Below are 18,313 nucleotides of genomic sequence, written 5' to 3'. Positions count from 1 at the left end.
CATGACCCTGCCAGATGAACGTTTAAGTTTGTTTGTTGTTTAGGAACTTTGGCTACTACCATGTAAAAGATGTTCAATTTGACGTGTTACCTGCATATTGGGATGAAATCTTAAGAAATAAAATCATAACCAGTTTTTTTTAATAACATAAATAGTAAATATTTACTTTGACAAAGGTATCTCAAGATTACAAAAAATCAGATCTATTCATAAGGAAGAACGAAATGTATGTGTGTTTGTTGTTTAAAGTAAGCAGTTTTCGAGTTGCCCCAGAAACTGTGATTTATATTATGAAGTTATATGAACAACCATCCATGCCATCAGGGTATGTTGACAGACCATCACCGATTCTGGGAAAGAACATAGGTCCGTAGCAACCCATGCTTGTCGAAAAAGGCAGCTGAATGAATTGTGTGGTCAGACTAGAAACATTATTTGTGTAATTTCTTTTTAAATTCATTTTCAGCATACAAAATTTCATTCCTGTATCATGCATGTATTGATGTATTGTTTAACATCAGTACAATAATCAGATGAGGACACGAAGTATCACCACCAATGATGTTTGTTTCTCAGACCTATGCCATGTTGTATGAGGTAAGGGGTCTAACGCTGTGTTACAGTCATATCCCCGTGCATCTCAATAAAGTAGTAGGAAAGGACGAGGTGATTCATTATCAGGGTGAGTCTGAGTTTTTAACCCATGATCATAGGATTCTGGCATGCCTAAGGGACACAACTCTGTCTGCACATCAAATCTCAGCATCTAGGACTACTGGGCCCCAATAACCTTAACGTGGTCACTCCTACAGATCCCAGAGCATATAAACAATCAGCCCAACTCCACCCCACACACCATCCCATTCTCAGCCTCGACACAACCCATTCAAGCTCTCAATATGAAATTAAGAGATTTGAAAGTTCCCCTTCAGAATTATTTTTATTTAACCTTATATATAACTATGCAAACAATATGTTAGGTTAACATGGACCCCACCCCATGATGTACATGAATGTAAGTGAGTGAGTATGGTTTTACGTTGCTTTTAGCAATATTACAGCAACATCGCGGCAGAGGACACCAGAAAAGGACTTCACCCATTGTACACATGTGGAGAATCAAACCCGGAGCTTTGGCGTGACAAGTGAACGCTTTAAAAGTTCGGCTACCCCACCGCCACCCCAATGTAAGGGATTTACTTCTGGGACAACTATTATCAACAGCATCACCATAATCCCTTACATCCGATTATTCACAGACAAGGAATAAAGTGTGGCTACTTCTCTTAGGAACATGATGTAAGGCCATTCCCAAACATACGCACAGATCTTCATCAATATGTTTAAGCATATCATATGAATACTGTCATAGTAACAATTTTTCACACATGACACATGATAATGACATGTGTTGCATAACTATCATGTTGGGCTTTCGCTATAATTACTCGCCTTTCAATGTCTAATGGTAGTTGTTTACCAATATGCACCAACACATACCTTATTACCTACATAGCAGTTACTAGGGCGGTACTATTTCCTGGCAGGGGTTACAGGATGTGACAGTTATATCCCAACACTGGATCCTCCCAAAAACAGTTGGTATGTGTATGGCTATGCACATGTGTGTACCAATGTCGACATGGTGCATTGTACGACATGAGTGCTTATGCTAATGAAAACTGTAACTCAGCAACACAATGTTGAGTACCAGAGACCCAAAACAAAACAGATAGCAAAGATGAAATGTTGCTGTTTGAATACATTTCAAAACATCGACCCTGGATACTATTTTGGTGTTAGCTAAAATACAGTTACAATGGGTTATCCATTACCGATCTTTTTTTCATATGCAACATTGTTAAGACTGGTTGAAACATGTGGAAAGGGTTGGTTTATTTTTCGTTATCATCCATGTAATCAACACTGGTGAATCTAAACATTTCAAAATGTCAAAATAAGGACCATCTATGATTGCAAAGTCAATTCATAGAAGCTGGTTTGGCCGAATTCATATGGTTATCCAGGCATGTGCCAATATTGTCAAGAGTGTGCAACACATTTTGCTTCAGAAATTTCTCCTATTATAATAATTCCTTAAAAAATCTTTGCAAAATTAAGTAGTATTTTGAATCAGTCTTGAATCATGGAATTCTGAAACTGTATGAGTCAAAATAAGAGTCACGACTGATTCATCTGTAATATATTGCGATTTGAAGACGTCGATGTAAACATTACTCCTATGCTTGAATGATGTACGATAAACAAAATAATTATTGCAATGATGACCGAGTTATATATTCTCACCCTGACGTTATATTTCCCAGTGTTATTTTAGCATTCATATCCGTTCACCTGATATCCTGTTGACAAACCGGGGATATCTTTAAATTGCTGAAATAAACACGCGAACAGCTCTTGTGCAAAACTAGGAAACGATCAGTGCTCACACACAGCATGGCAGCAAACAATCGATCTCCTGCAGCCAAACATGGGGTATAACATTATTTATCAAACAGACGCCATTGGTGTGTGGTATTTTGTATATATCACCCCACACGTGCGAACAGCGCCGAGAACAACATACTTCAAGCACGCTAGTCTTTGAGCTGTATATAGAGCGCGCTTCCGCGCATGTTTACACCATTGTATTTAAATAATCAACTGAGATCCGCGGGTCAGACTCACATGTCAGCAAAATAATTCTATTTTCTAACCCTACCTTGACTTTTACTCTTCCTGGGCATAACGCTTCGTAGTCTGTCGATTTTTTTGGTCACGTTCACCCTCCCAAAGACTGCGTGACCTCCATGTTGAACGATGGAGCAAACATAGTCACGTGACTAAATCTCTGAAGTGGATTGGCTGTAATCTTCAACGTGTAAATTGGCGGTAAAACAAAGCTGCACAAAAGTAGCAAGCAGTATAGCCCCCGGGGGCACTGTTATCAGCTAGTGGTTTGCATTTCATCGCTTTTGTTTGGCTAAGGCCACACTTACTCTGATTTCTTTAAAGGATTCCTACATGTTATTGATACTCTAACGCTGCCTTTATATTTATTTAAATTCTTGACTTGTGGAACAAACAAATTTTGATATCTTAAACGTATAAATGTCATATGAAACAATAGGATCAGTTGAAACACTAACATGAAACAGCTGTTGTGATACTATTGTAGCCAAGATGGAAAGATAAGTTCATATCAATATTTCACCATTTTCCGTTTAAATATGTCAATATATATACGATTTCAAATATGTATTTAAAGAACAGCCATTCGTAGCTACATTTCCACATATGAATGTGTTATAGGTGATGTTGCGTGTCACTGTGTGTTAACTTGTGACCGCAAAACGCACCCTTCCTTTTCCAAACAGATCTATCCGCGGATCTTGATATACCGTATACTTTTCCTGACGTTGCTGTGGCGTATTGGGTTACACTGTACAAGGTGTTTATAGGATCCGCGATCGGACAAGTATGCATATCCGCTCGCATACGAGGATATACTTGGGTTTATCTAAGGAATAAACGACTGGTGGGAGTTGTTTATCGTACAATAAAACACTGAGTGATATAAGGTAGCTACGCCAAGAAAACAATGCAGAACGAAGTGTGGTTTATTTCACGATAAAACATTGTTCTATCATGACGTCATTTCTGGCGATTTGAATATGCGCTCGCAACAAGTGTTGATGACACCCTTTATTGGACGATGCTATTTTTTAGAGGTAAGTGTTTAAGTTGTTCCCCATACATGGAGCTGGGCTACGCAGATAAACGCAGTGGCCGAACGTCTCGCATCCAAAGTGGGAGAAATATGACAATCGGTATTTGGAGAAAAGGTACAGTTAATTGACTTGAAAATTGTGAGAATATGTGGAAAATTCCAAACTTAACCTACCTGTTCGTAAAATGGACTTGTCCGACATTTCCGAGGTCGGATTCTATTCAGGGAGTCATCATTATATTAAAATTTGGGTAAGGTCGAAATGACGTCACACTAGAAACGACGTAATAGCTAAAGAATATTGACGTCAATCGACAATTGTAGTCTTCTATGACGGCGGTCGTGATCAGTGTATTTTTCTATTGGTTGGTTTGTTGTTTAACGCCGCACTCAGCAATATTCCAGCTATATGAAGGCGGTCTGTAAATAATCGAGTCTGGACCAGACAATCCAGTGATTGATATCATGAGCATCGATCCACGCAATTGGGATCGATGACATGCATCAACCAAGTCAGCGAGCCTGAACACCCGATCCCTTTAGTCGCCTTTTACGACAAGTATAGTCACCTTTTACGACAAGCATGGGTTGCTGAAGACCTATTCTACCCCGGAATCTTCACGGGTCTAAAGGGGAACTTAACAGTATTAAGAAATAATTGGTAACAAAGAAATCATTGCACTTCAATGTGTGTCACATTGATTTTACGAAACTCGTGTAAGAACCCTCGTTCTCGCTTGGGAAATACAAGAATTCTGACACTCGTTTCGAAAACCCAGTATGGCACCCATGCTCGTATAATAATCTATATACGTGTACACAAGGCGCACAAGGACATATATATTCACAAGGATGTGTGATAGGTGTATACTTGGAGAATAACCTACGAACAACGAAGAATTATTGATTATCTGCTCGGAGTGAATTAATTTTGTAAGTCGCCTTGGCGTTGAACTTTCAATTTATGAAGGTCAGTTAATCAATAAATCCGAGTTGCGAGGAGTTTCTTCTTTATATTAAAAATTTTCCTTTTTTCAGAAAATATGTGGGTTTCCTTATGTCAGATTGAGACATCAGCTCATTTCGTCTATATTGTAGGGACGACGTCACATAAAATCGTCAGTGACGACATCCTCAATTAGACGGCACGTTATTGTGGGGCTCTTCGCAAACAATGAAATAACTGGAACGAACCAGTCAGTCAGCTCGAAGCAACTAATACAATTCTCTGGGAGAATTGCTGTAAAAAATCCCCTATAATCCGTGCCCGGATATAAGGATACGTACAAGGGCGTACAAGGATATATTGTATATCAGTGTATGCAAGGATGGACACAAGGATGTGCAGGGATATGTAGAATGATATACAATGACACAAACAAATATGAAGCTATTTATTGGGATTATGTCATTGTTGAGTATATGTTATATTCAGGAATGGGACGAACCGTTCATTATTTATATAGACTTACTTCCTGCAGTCTCGCAGCGTAGATCACGTGAGTATATAAAGCGAGATGATTCTGCTTGTTTGTCATACTGCAACATGTACAAATACAGGATGTACTATACCCAGCGTCATTATTGAGGGAACGCGGATAATAAGAAATAAAACGTCGAATAAACCTTCCAAGAATATAATTCAGTTTTATCTTGAATTAACATTTTATACCCACATTGAGTGTTCCTGTAATATATTGCCATTGCATAGGCTAAACCACTCGTTGCGTTCAGGCGTGTGTTTTGGGTAGCATTTTTCCATCAAACCTTCAATCTTGCACTTTTCATTGTTATTAATAGTCGTTGTCCATGGGCGGATACAGAGGTGTGTGTGTGTGTGTGTGGGGGGGGGGGGGGGGGGGGGGGGGGGGTTATTTCGAAAAAAATCTTTATTTCTGTATAAATTACCACCAAAGACAATAAAGAGATCTTAATTGTGCACCCCCCCACCCCCACCCCCCTCCCCTTTTTAAAGGAGCTGTATCCGCCCATGGCATCCAATAAGTGTGACATAGGCATAAACAACACGTTCTTTAACTGTTAATCATATTGTCAACATACCCAGACCTATTGACGCTTGTTGGCATATATTCGTGTTTCGCACAATACAGTCTTTGGTGTCAGTAGATGAACTTTTAATAATGACGCTGATTACATTTGAAAACGGTAGGGGCTATGAAGGAATGACAACTGATCAGAAGATAAGTAGACCTGTTTGATGTTGGTAGTGAGTGGACCATAAAACTGAAGGAGTTCTTTAAGTGGCACTATAGAAGCTGTGTTGCCAATGAATACCGAGTTGATTTTGATGGACTTCAACTTCATTATTCTCTCATTGTGGCGTTGCTAGGACATGTATCATTAGACTGACATTTAGTCCTAGAAATAAATTTATCTTATTTAAAAACATATATCTACAAAATAAAAGAATAAAATCCAATTGGAGTCCAGATTAATCTTTAATTTCAGATCCAAGGCAATCTAGACTTGCTTAAGTGAGTGAGTGAGTTGAGTTTAACGCCGCTTTTAACAGTATTCCAGTTATATCGCGGCGTGTCAGCTTAATGTGGAGGGAAAGCCCTAAGTGAGGCAGGTCTCATATGTTTACCACTTCGGTGAAACCCACGAGCACGGGTATGGTGCTGACATACCTAGAAACAGAATCGGGGCGAACCGGGATTCGAACCCACAATTATAGGTTTCTGGCGTGCCCAAGGGACGCAACTCTGCACAGTGAATCGCGGCGCCTTAGACGACTGGGCCACCCGTGCCCCCAGACTTGCTTAAGCATTCCAGACGTGAGATGGAATTTTTTCAATAAAGATGTTGAAACCCATGTGACTTCGTCTTCATTGAAGAATTTACAAAGAGTTCGAATCCCAAGATACCCGGAATGAGTGAGTGAGTATGGCTTTACGCCGCTTTACATATTCCAGCATTATCACGTCGATGACACCATAAATGGGCTTCGTACATTGTACCCATGTTTGGAATCAAACTCGGGTCTTCGGCATGACGAGTGAACGCTTGAATCACTGGGGAACCCAGAGGCCCAGAGGATTGAAGGTCACATAATTCTTATGTCACCAAGGGCAATATATGAAAAGTGCACGTCATAAGACATCGTGTGTCTATTTGGCCTAAGTACATGCACCACGATCTAGCAAGTTTCGACATAACATGCTCCTGACTAGCCGTCCAATGATCACATGCATGTGTGGGGTGTCCTGTCCAACACCTCTTGAGTGCACGGCCTAGATTATCTAGTATGACTGCGGTGTGTTGACAACGACGTATCCAGCTAAACTACAGTGAGTGAGTATGTTTTTACGCCGCTTTTAGCAATATTTCAGCAATGTCACGGTGGGGGACACCGGAAAATAGGCCTCACACATTGTACCCACGTGGGGAATCGAACCCGGGACTTCAGCGTGACGAGCGAACGAATTAACCACTAGGCTACCTTACCGCCCTTAGCGAAACTACAGAGCAGTTCTCAGAAGATGTTCTCATCTGGAAGGATCTCGTTTTGTAATAAAACTGTCAGCAGGTCAAAAACGTGTGATCAGTCCATTGTCTGTTACTCACTGCATAGCTTGAAACAAGGCAGTATTATATTACTATAAACAAACACATTTTTGTCTGTGTAAGATGAACTAAGTTTGCACCACAAACATATTGTATTACCTTGACTGAAAACGTGGGGATTTCGGGTTAGAAAGGTCCCCAGTAACCTGTGCTGCTCGTGAGAGGCGACTAAATGGATCGGTTGGTCAGACTGGGTGACTTGTTTCAATTTGTGTCAATACGCCAATGGCGTGGGTCGTTGCTCACAATATCGACCACTGGATTGGCAGTCTAGACTCGATTAGGCTCTATTGATAGATGTTTCCGATTGTGTCCAATGCTTCCTCAATTGAGGAAATATATGTATTCATGCAGTGCTGGTCTTTGTAAGTATATAACGCTGTGATATTCTGCCGTTGTTGTTGCTGCTGCTACAAGTTTTGTTTGTTTGTTGTTTTACGCTGCACCCGGCTATATTCCAGCTATAGGACGGCGGTCTGTTAATAATACGTATCTGGAGTAGACCACCCGATGACTTTAGTCGCCTCTCACGACAAGCAAGACCTAGTCTAACCCCGATCTTCATGGGTGTGGAAAATTCCAAAAAAAGGTGGAATACGGTAAACTACGGTTAAAACGAACTCAAAGGGACTGCCAATATTAGTTCGTTATAACCGTAGTTCGTTATAAGCATATATACAGCAAGTGGCCGGGACAAAAAAAATCGTTATATCCGTCAGTTCGTTATAAGCGTGTTCGTTATAACCGTAGTTTACTGTTTTGCTAAAAGCAGAGACCATATAATAGATATAAAGGTCGTAAAACCATACTCCCTCCATCACTCTCTATTAACCAAGTACATATACAATGTTCGGCTGTTGGTATCGGCCCGCAATGTGGCGAAAAGAAACAAAGCCGTTCGATCGCGACAAGCAGGCGATATTGTACCCGGAATCCCACCGGAATCCCCATGTCTTGACGTCCGACCAATTGCAGCTTGGGGCTACATGAGGATGAACCAAGACTAATACTGGTCATATATTACAGGGGTATCCCCTAATGCTTGTTATGATTTGTGTCCTTGTACATGTGGTTCATGACCTTCCCGAAAAGAAAGACAAAAAGCAGGAGCACTCCATATATTATAATACAATGTCCATTTCCAACATGAACACGAAAAAAACAGTTGTTCGATTATCTTAATATAATAAAAAGGAGCCCAGAGACAAGTAATTTTCAAAAACTAGGCATATAGTGATCTTGACTATTATTTTAGACCTGTTTTGGATGCATTGGATATATTTATTTCATGCAGGGCCTGTAAGATTCAACTAACTGTATTTAAGCTTTCCGGAACTCACTTGTCAGAATTATTATTTATTAAAAAAAGTTCAACTGTAGCCATATCTAACAGAATTAGCTTGATGTTCACAAATGTGAAAATGAGTGATTTCATTTTTTATCGCCCTCAATCACGCCTTTGTCTGATATAGATCACGTCACGGCAAAACTCGGCGTTAAACTGAGTTCCGTCTCTCTGATCTTGCGCAGATGCCACTACCACGTTTCAATAAAGTACCAGTTTATTCTGACACTCGGGTCAAACTTCTATCTCACGTTGACATTTCGAAGCTCACGAGCGCTAGCTTTTCGGATCTGCAATCAAGGGGAGGTAATCGATGTTCACTACCAAATCCCCATTTGTCACAACGAACTTCTTTCTGTGACCGACAAAGAGGACTTGAACCGGAATAGCACGAGTTGGTCCCGAATGTAGTTCTTGTAGGTTACGGAAACATGCGAGTGGTGACGAATGGAATGTACTAATTCGTGACAGCTGGCATCTTTATGTAATGTATACAAAGCCATTCGGCAAGTCCCGGAATAACCTTCGTGATCATGTGCAATCTTACGGAAATTACCGAGTGGAATTTTCCGAAGACGTGTGACATAAACATCCGGTTTCGGTCAGCGAAAGACGAGAAGTGAATGTTTAAGCTGCGTCAATCATTTGACAACAATGGCTCATTTACCGAAAACATTTAAAGAAAGAAGGACCCAGGGTATGTCTGCTTCTTAATCTATGCCGTATGTTTGTCTAAATGTGAAACTGTTGCAGGAAATGTCAACAGAAATGTCTGTCAAAATAAGTATTACAAATGATGTCACCATGATTCTTGATTGTCTCGGTCGGGGCTATATGTCAAGGCTGTCATCGGCAGGATTGCCCATAGTTATTGTCGTAACTTGTTGCGTTTTGGTGTAGGCACAGTTTTGTTGTCTGTAAATACTATAATCAAATTAACACTAGTTCACGAATTTCACATGACGCGCAATGGTGGAAGTTTAGTGGGGGAAAACCCAGATAACTCCAGACAATAGTGTATATATTTACTATCCTATCATGATGAGAAGTCGGAAACGACATCTTTGATCCTTGGTGTTTTGTGTAGAAAACATTTCAAGGTGTGGAAAAATAACGTTTTAGTTCGTTTCGCTTGATTTTCATCATGGTTGAGATATCCAAAGTCGTATATATGTGTTTGTGGATGCCATTCTGTTTTTTAGTCAGGGTGGCCACTTGAAAATGGGGATTTTTAATTCCAACTACAAAACACATCTTTTGTGTACTTGAGCAAAGTCACTGAAAAACACATGATTTTGCTTGCCCTGTGTACTGGGGCTGAAGCGGTGGTTGTCGGCACAGGCACTACAGAAACATACCCCAGGTACGTTTCTGTATCCTTGTGTCATGAAAGTTTGATCACTTACGAAAAGTCGCTGAATATTCATAGTAACAAGTATATAATCTTTCTTTAATTATCTTACCTGTAAACTTGTTTATCTATGACAAACATTTCCGAAATCCAGGTATTTCCGCTGAAATTGAAACTCGCGGCATGGCTGCCCTCTCACTGTCAACAGAAGTGACCCTGAAAGCTACGTCACGCAAGTTCGATCATTTGATTGGTTGGCTTGTCAAATAACTGGGATGACATCTATATCAGAAGTGTACCCTAGCCAAATTCAACATACAGAAACATATCCCAGGATGAGTGCCTTCTGCTGCAGAAGGCACAATGCACATAACCAGTTCTTTAGGTATTCTTCACTTCCTGTGTGCCAAACCACAGTTACATTCAACATGACAGTACTGTCATACCGTTGTATGAGATGCAGTATAATATTTCGAGATGCATGAATGCACCCGTCATCAGACAAACCGGAACTACAACATGAACCAGTTTTGGTTTGTGGAATATAAAATCGTCCGCTGTTTAGGGTACCATGTACGTTTCTGTATTCCAATTTAGGCTAGGGTACATTTCTGTATACAGAAAAGTACCTTGAGTACATATCTGTGGTGCCCATGCCGACAACGACCTCTTCGGCTGTACTGGAGTATAGGACAAAAAACCCATAAGGCCATCTTCCCGAGGCAAGGAAGCTCACTGACTATAAAAGTCCAGTTACCACTCTTGCTGAACCAAGCTTGAATTTCTGGACTCGATTGTAGCGCCTGCACTGGCTATTACTAGTAATGTCCCTTCTATGTCACTCCTACTGACCAGTCAGATTCCACCTGTCATATCCCTTGCATTTGCTTCAAACAAAATGGTGGCGCCCAGTCAGAACGATATGATCGATAATCAAGATCTATATCGTGATAAGATGGGTCTTATTTCGCGAAGTGCATCAAATCATGTGAGCACATTGATTAAAAACATGAACAGGTTTGAAACATCTGTTGACGTTGAGTTGGCGGTACACATGCTTTGCAAACCCTGCAATCCACCGAAATGTTCACAGAATTTTCAAACCAGATGTAGATTTTGTTTCACGATTTTGAATAGACTAAGCATAGACTCATTAGTTCAGCCAAAATGTAACTCCATAATTCCAGCCTAGTTCGGCAAGGGTGGAAACTGGACTTTTATAGTCAGTTAATTCCCTTTGCCCCGGAAGATGATTAGGGCAAAAGCCCACCCAGGCAGAATCCCTATAGGATAAAAAGCCCTGCTACAATAGTGGCATCAGGCCAACCAAGAAGTCAAGAAAGCAGAGAGAACTGATAAAGAAGAGACTGCAAAACCTGTGTGCAGTGTACAGTGACAACAAACTCGCTGTTGAGGAATTTCTGTATGGTGTGGGGGCTCAGCATTGGCTTCTCTTAATGATTGATGGTGACACAACAACCGTGTGATGGTTGGATATAGAAAAAAAATATCTGTCTGATTTCAACTTATGTTTAATTTTTAATTTTTTGTCATAGTGGGGCTTTTATCCTGTGGTGATTATGTCCAGGTGGGCTTTGGGGCTTTCATCCACAGGGGCTTTTGTCGTAATAGAATCCGCTACTTAATCTGATTATATATATTGGCAGTTATTTTTCTTTACTTTACAACAGAAAATGATCCTGATTTCCATAATTTCAATAGTCACTGGATTGTCTGGGTCAGACTCAATTGTTTGCATAAAAATTCTGGAATATTGCTGAGTGTGGAATTAAACAAACAAGCAACATTACACTCCATGATACATGTGTACTGTACTATATCGAACAATCACTATATCGAACAATCACTATATTGAACATCTTTCGAAGGCAATGTTGTTTCCTGACTATAAAAGTCAAGTTTTCACCCTTGCCAAACTAGGCTGGAATTCCGGAGTTATATTTTGGATAGACAAACAAGTCTATGCATAGTCCAATCAAAATCGGGTAACGAACTAGACACTCGGTTTGAAAACAACATGGTTTTCAACATATAGATTCTGGTTTACTGCAGGAATTGCAACGCATATGTTCCATCAACTGGGCGTCAACAAATATTTTTCAAATCTGTTCATGTTTTTAATCAAGGTGTTCATGCGATTTGATGTACTTCACGATGTAAGACCTGTTTTATTACAATATAGATCTTGATTATCGATCAGATTGTCTTGACTGGGCGCCACAGTTTTGTTAGAAGCAAATGCAAGTGATATGATAGGAGGGACATAGAAGGGACGTAACTCACAATAGCCACTGGTGGCACTATGCTTGAGCCACGAAATTCCAGCCTAGTCCGACAAGGGTGGAAACTGGACTTTTATAGTCAGTTAATGCCCTTGCCTAGGGAAGATGGTATTGAATGATTGCACTCACTCACATCAAGCCCATTTTAAGCAACATGTGACCTCCTCCGTGGTGTAGTGGTAGAACGGAAGGTCCGGGGTTCGATCCCCGACCGCATCATACCAGTAGACGTTAATAGATGGTACTTGTTGTTACCCTGTCTGGCGCTCGGCATTAAGGGGCTAAAACAAGGACTGGTCGACTCGGAGTCAGTATACTGTGTCTGAGTGGGGTATTCATGTTAAACTGCGGCATGGTATCTCAGTGGGCTAGCACTATAAATCGGCATCAGTCCGGACTAGTACAAGCAGCCACACACACACACGTACATGCAGGATGCTATATAAGTGAAATAATCTTGGAAGCGACGTTAAACCCCATTTCACCTCACCTCAAGCAACACGTCATTGATAAACCATCAATAACCATGATAAAAGGCATTTATGTTCTTTGTTTTTCAGAGCAGAGAATCCAGGATGTTGAAGCCATAAGAAACCAGCATGTTGATAAAATCCCAGTAAGATGTTTGCTCAAATTTCTTTCTCGTTGCTGTTGAACATGTTAAACATGATTTCTTTTAACAAGTTTGTCAAGTCTGGAAGTATAACCACGATATGACATTTTTGTCATAGTTTTTGTTCTCAATGTTTGTCTATACATGTTCATGATGTTTGGAAGATATATCACATTGTTTAAGAAAGGCTGCAAAACAACAGTCATTGTCTTTTTATAATATTTGCTTTGTAGTCATGTTGAATCATATCTATAGGATCTTACACTTGTTGAAGGTTTTGTACCAATGTGTTGTCAGGAAAGGATAATAATAGTGTTATTCCCTGTGTGTTGGTGGATAACTGCCAAAAAACTATAGTCATACAAATTGATAATAATATTTTACCTATATATATTTAACATGCGATTTTCTTCGGCAAAAGATTACTCAACATACAGGTCTTTATCTTTGTGTTTTAGAAACTGTATTAAACACTGACTGTTATTTTAGTCTTTCCTTCCATCGCTGTTTGCAAACAAGACCACATACGCAAATGAGTGGTTAAAAAGGAGGAAAGCCTGGTCACTTTGCCAGTTTTGAAATCTGGAATTGATGAGAAATATTTGTGTGTGAGTGTGTGTGTGTGAGTGTGAGTGTGAGTGTGAGTGTGCGTGTGAGTGTGCGTGCGTGAGTGGGTGCGTGCGTACGTGCAGTGCATCCTTTGAATACAGACCCAAATGGAATCAGTTATATGTGTTCACTGCCATGCCGTCAAATCTTAAACATGATGATTTTCTCTGACAAGACCAATGAATGGAAATAAAAATCCTGCAGTCTTAATAATCAATAAATGATGTTATTTTAAAAGATGAGTAAAACTTTCCTTGTCCATCTATTAACGAGGCTCGAAACATTTCTGAAATCCAACTTGTCCTGCAGGGCAACATACTCACTTGGCCTTTAATATTTCATAAAGTTTTATGTTCTCAGTTATTATTACCATTTTCTGTATTTAACCTTGGGGGATTTTTACGACAGACAGTAATAAATAATTCACAGTCACTCTCATCTACATTCATCTCAGCCCATTAATGCCAATTTGCTGAACCAATGCGTCTTGCACTGTTCATTTTCCTTTTACAGTCATACTGTTTTTAAGAAACTCCTTTTTACTCGTCTGTTTGATAATCAAATCATGACTTTTCTTGTCAACCCCACCATCCCCACAATTAATAAATTATGTCAGCCATTTCTCTCACATCATCATTCACTCTAGCTTTGACATTTGAGTGTCTGTAATGAGTAACAAAAATAATCAAATTAATTACCTCCCTTTAAAATTTGTTTCGAGGCTTGCTGAGCAAACACGCTTTTCTATTTATTTCTTATGTATTTTGTTATCATTACTGAGAACGTACGAAAAATGATAACATATTTTAGGTTCAAAATTATCCTCTATGTTTTGATGTAAACGATTAGAGATGAACTTATACATGCGAGCGGCCAAGATTTTTCGAACCCTGTACTATACTCTCTGTGTGTGTGTGTGTGTGTGTGTGTGTGTGTGTGTGTGTGTGTGTGTGTGTGTGTTTCGAGCCCTGTACTCTGTGTGTGTGTGTGTGTGTGTGTGTGTGTGTGTGTGTGTGTGTGTGTGTGTGTGTGTGTGTGTGTGTGTGTGTGTGTGTATGTGTGTGTGTGTGTGCGTGTGTGTGTAACATATAAATGTCTGCTTCAAAATTGTCATGGTAGCAATGAAATACTCTACTAGACACACTGACTGTGACAGGCAAATTTCACCTATCCGACAGAAATATTACCAGCCACAAGATGGTAGTGGCTTCATGTTGATTCCTATTTAACACAACATGATCAATGTCAGGTAAATGTTGATACTATTGTGATTGTGTTCAGGTGATCATCGAGCGCTACAAGAACGAGAAGAATCTGCCGATGCTGGACAAAACCAAGTTCCTTGTCCCAGACAATGTCAACATGAGTGAACTCGTCAAAATCATCAGGTTGGTTGCCTTCTGTTGTTCTCCACCTGTTCTAGGGGTGGAAGGGTAGCCAAGTGGTTAAATCATTTGCTCATTGCTAGGTTTGCCAGGTTCACCAGGTTCAATTCCCCAGGTGGGTACAATGTGTCCCCTGCCATGATATTGCTGGAATATGACTCAGGCTTGGTCTGTTCTGTGTGGGCACTGCAACAGACAAGTGCAAGACCCATGGACTAGTGATGAGTATCAAAGGGGGCACTGGTGGCCCAGGACCAATAGGTACAAGAACACTAGGAGGTTCCAACAAACAGAGACAGCTGATTGGCTTAGGTTACAGGAATACCACTTCTGGGTGAATCCCATACAATTTAAGTATTACTTGGAGGTATTTTTTATGGCAGTTTTCATATCATAACCCATATCAGCCTGAGACTCCCAATTCTACCTGAAAGGTATATGAAATGTAAATTATAATATAGCTAACAGTGTTATGAAGTATTTTTCATTTTTTATAAAGCCAAAATAGAGACGGTCATATCACAGGGGGTGCAATAACCAGACCTGTATTACTAACAGCCTGATCATGCTGATATGGTTTGTTAATGAATTTTAAATGGGCAATCAATATCGTCCCAGGTGGTAAGAAATTGGAGTTATGTCCCTTAGTGTGTCGTCTGTTGGCTTGCTTTCCTGCGACAATGTCTTCCAAACAAGATGATAATGTATTGCATTTACTTTGTAAATAGATTTGATGGTATGTTATATGATAAAAAGGTTAAATCTGGGTCTCTGGTTGATGTGGGATATGATAGTCAATATGCATTTCTGTCAAATGACATGTGATCTTTTCTTGCCAATGAGGGGGTCACGGGTGGCCCAGTCGTCTAAGGCACCGCATTTCGCTGTGCAGAGTTGCGTCCCTTTGGGCATGCCAGAAACCTATGTTTGTTGGTTCGAGTTCCGGTTCGCCCCGATTATGTTTCTAGGTTTGTCAGCACCATACCCGTGCTCGTGGGTTTCACCGAAGTGGTAAACCTCTGAGACCTGCAGCACTTCGGGCTTTCCTCCCACATTCAGCTGACACGCCGTGATATAACTGGAATATTGTTAAAAGCGGCGTTAAACACAACTCACTCACTCTTGCCAATGAATATGGTGGCAGTCTTTGTATATTATATAAATTATTTACCAGCCAAAGTGATGTAGCTGACTATGTTGCTGACTGCACCATCACTCCCAAATGACAGAACCAATTGTAATCCCCCATTCTCTTTGTCCCCTAGACGGCGCTTACAGCTGCATCCCAGTCAGGCGTTCTACCTCCTCGTCAACGACCGCAGCATGGTCAGCAACACCACACCCATATCCGAGGTGTACCAGCGAGAGAAAGACCAAGACGGCTTCCTGTATGTCGTCTACGCGTCACAGGAAACGTTCGGTTCGGCATGAAGAGTCTTTTCCACAAACTGTAGTTCTATGAAGATTAATTGTTGAGTCTTTAACTGGCTGTGTGACAGTGACTGTCAGGCCGCCTTGGAGAGTGGTGTTCTGAAATTCACCAAGCTGATGAGGAAGTACTGAAATTCTAGTTAATTTGACTGTTGTGGTCAGCAAGTGGGAAAATATAATATTAAGGCTTTTTTTTAATCACATGGTTAAAAGATTTAAATTAAAAAAAAGATTGCAATTAGTGTAAGTGACAATCTGGTGAAACAAGTAAAAAATTAAAAAGCATTTTTTTAATGGAAAGTCAAAAACTTAATGCTTAATATTGATATGTTTTTTTTATTACTGAAATTGGACCTGGCAGGAAGAAAAAAGACTGCATTCAACATTTCTGTTTTTCTACATTTGTTTGAAGATTTTAGGTTGGTCGAAAAACAATGTCCAGGAGTATCAGTGTCCAAGATATCTTTTTTCACGTTTGTTGTAACATGGTTACTGGTATTATTTAATCATACCATGCTTCAGGGAGAGTCATAACTTCTTCAGTTTACAAGAGGAAAGTATCAAAACAATGAAGTTGAGTTCTCTAAGAAACTAGTCTTATATAATTGTTTGAAGAAAGAAAGATGTATTTAATTCATTTATTTTATTTCAATATCCTCCAAATTGCCACATGTTTTAGGAAATATAATATTAACATTTTGTTTGGTCAAAACAGTGTTTGCCATGTTTACCTGTTAACATTGAATAAGCCAAAAATGATGTATGCCAAATGATTTTTAAAATTTGGATATTAAGAATGTTTATATCATTAGCATAAATCATGATTATGAAAATATAAATATTGTCTGTATTTGGGTCCTGGTTGTCTCATTTTGCATTTTATATTTCTACATTGAAGTTTTCATGGTCATATACTACTTGTCCTTTGATTGCTTGTAATATTATTTTGAAAAAATTCTTATTTTTTTTCTGATATATTGGAAAGACTTGTGAAGTGGAGAGGATGTTTAAAGGATAAATCTGATGTTCATTGGGGTAAATGTTCCAGTGTGCATGGTGTGATATAAATACCCTGAACCCATTGACTACCATAGAGTCCTTTCCTTTTGTCCATAAATACTAAGAATAGCAGTCCAATCAGATTACACATTGGTTATTGGAACTCCATTTAAGGGGACATAATACTTGGATCACATTCTGAACAATCATCTTCACTGGTTGCTGATTTCAAATGAGAGATGGTGATATTATTTCCCACACAATCCTATGAGACTGGGCCCAGGGTATATATCATTATGGCATTAGTAGATAAATATTTGTTTGGAAATTAGAGGTAGTGTTACCATTAGTTTGATACCTCGTATTCTAATTCGGAACTGACAGGCAAGAATTTTGAAATGTCAAAGACAGAATTACCAGGAAGTGTTTCCAAAGCTAATCCTTCTTTGTTTGGTGAGAATAGTCACCTCTATCCTGAGTTTTCACAAACTGGGTGGATATTCTGGTATCAGAACTTTATCTTATGTCTCAAAGCTGAAGAAAATACAGTCGTGCCAGAGAGATCTATTATAAGCAGTTTGACCATTCTATGTAGCAAGAATATGAGACTGATCTTGAATTGTGTGTGTGTGTCAGATTAGACACACACATGGGGAAGCTACGCCAGCATTGTTAGGTGAGGATGACAAGTCATTAGAGTATGGTAAGCCAAACCAATTCTATCTTCCTTTTTTTTCAGATTCTTGACCAACCCAAAAGCATTTAGATTAGACAGGTCATGTTTAAGTTAAAGAAAAAAGTAACTATACAGTTGATAACCTATTACATGTAGTATGAAAAGGATTCATTTTTCTTTATAAAGATCTTAAGACCAGATGTTTTTAAAAATTGATTTACGGATCTGCCAACCCTTTAAAAAAATGGTACCGGGTAAATGATATAATTTGAAGTGCGATTCT

The 18,313-nt window shown here is 39.5% G+C and overlaps 2 protein-coding genes across 5 annotated transcripts in view; one reads left to right on the top strand and one right to left on the bottom strand.

Moving 5' to 3' along the window:
• Positions 1-2,813, bottom strand: part of LOC139462534 (B-cell CLL/lymphoma 9 protein-like) — a 144,758-nt gene extending 141,945 nt beyond the window's left edge. For 3 of the 4 annotated variants that reach the window (XM_071244322.1, XM_071244323.1, XM_071244324.1), the window contains exon 1: positions 2,723-2,813. In XM_071244322.1, coding sequence (XP_071100423.1) covers positions 2,723-2,747 — 25 coding nt within the window. In that variant the 5' untranslated portion in view covers positions 2,748-2,813. The remainder of the gene's footprint in view (positions 1-2,722) is intronic. The other variant, XM_071244326.1, reaches the window with a different exon arrangement.
• A 6,433-nt stretch (positions 2,814-9,246) lies between these two features.
• On the top strand, positions 9,247-17,742 carry LOC139462533 (microtubule-associated protein 1 light chain 3 beta-like). Its single transcript, XM_071244321.1, has 4 exons — positions 9,247-9,360; positions 12,878-12,933; positions 14,821-14,927; positions 16,190-17,742. The coding sequence occupies exons 1-4, from the start codon at positions 9,318-9,320 to the stop codon at positions 16,353-16,355; spliced, it is 372 nt and encodes a 123-aa protein (XP_071100422.1). The 5' UTR covers positions 9,247-9,317; the 3' UTR covers positions 16,356-17,742.
• The last annotated feature ends 571 nt before the right edge of the window (positions 17,743-18,313 follow it).

The sequence above is a fragment of the Haliotis cracherodii genome, unplaced genomic scaffold (genome assembly GCF_022045235.1).
Source record: "Haliotis cracherodii isolate W230 unplaced genomic scaffold, xgHalCrac1.p SCAF_15, whole genome shotgun sequence".
Taxonomy (NCBI): Eukaryota; Metazoa; Mollusca; class Gastropoda; order Lepetellida; family Haliotidae; genus Haliotis; species Haliotis cracherodii.
This window is presented reverse-complemented; position numbering and strand designations above follow the sequence as displayed.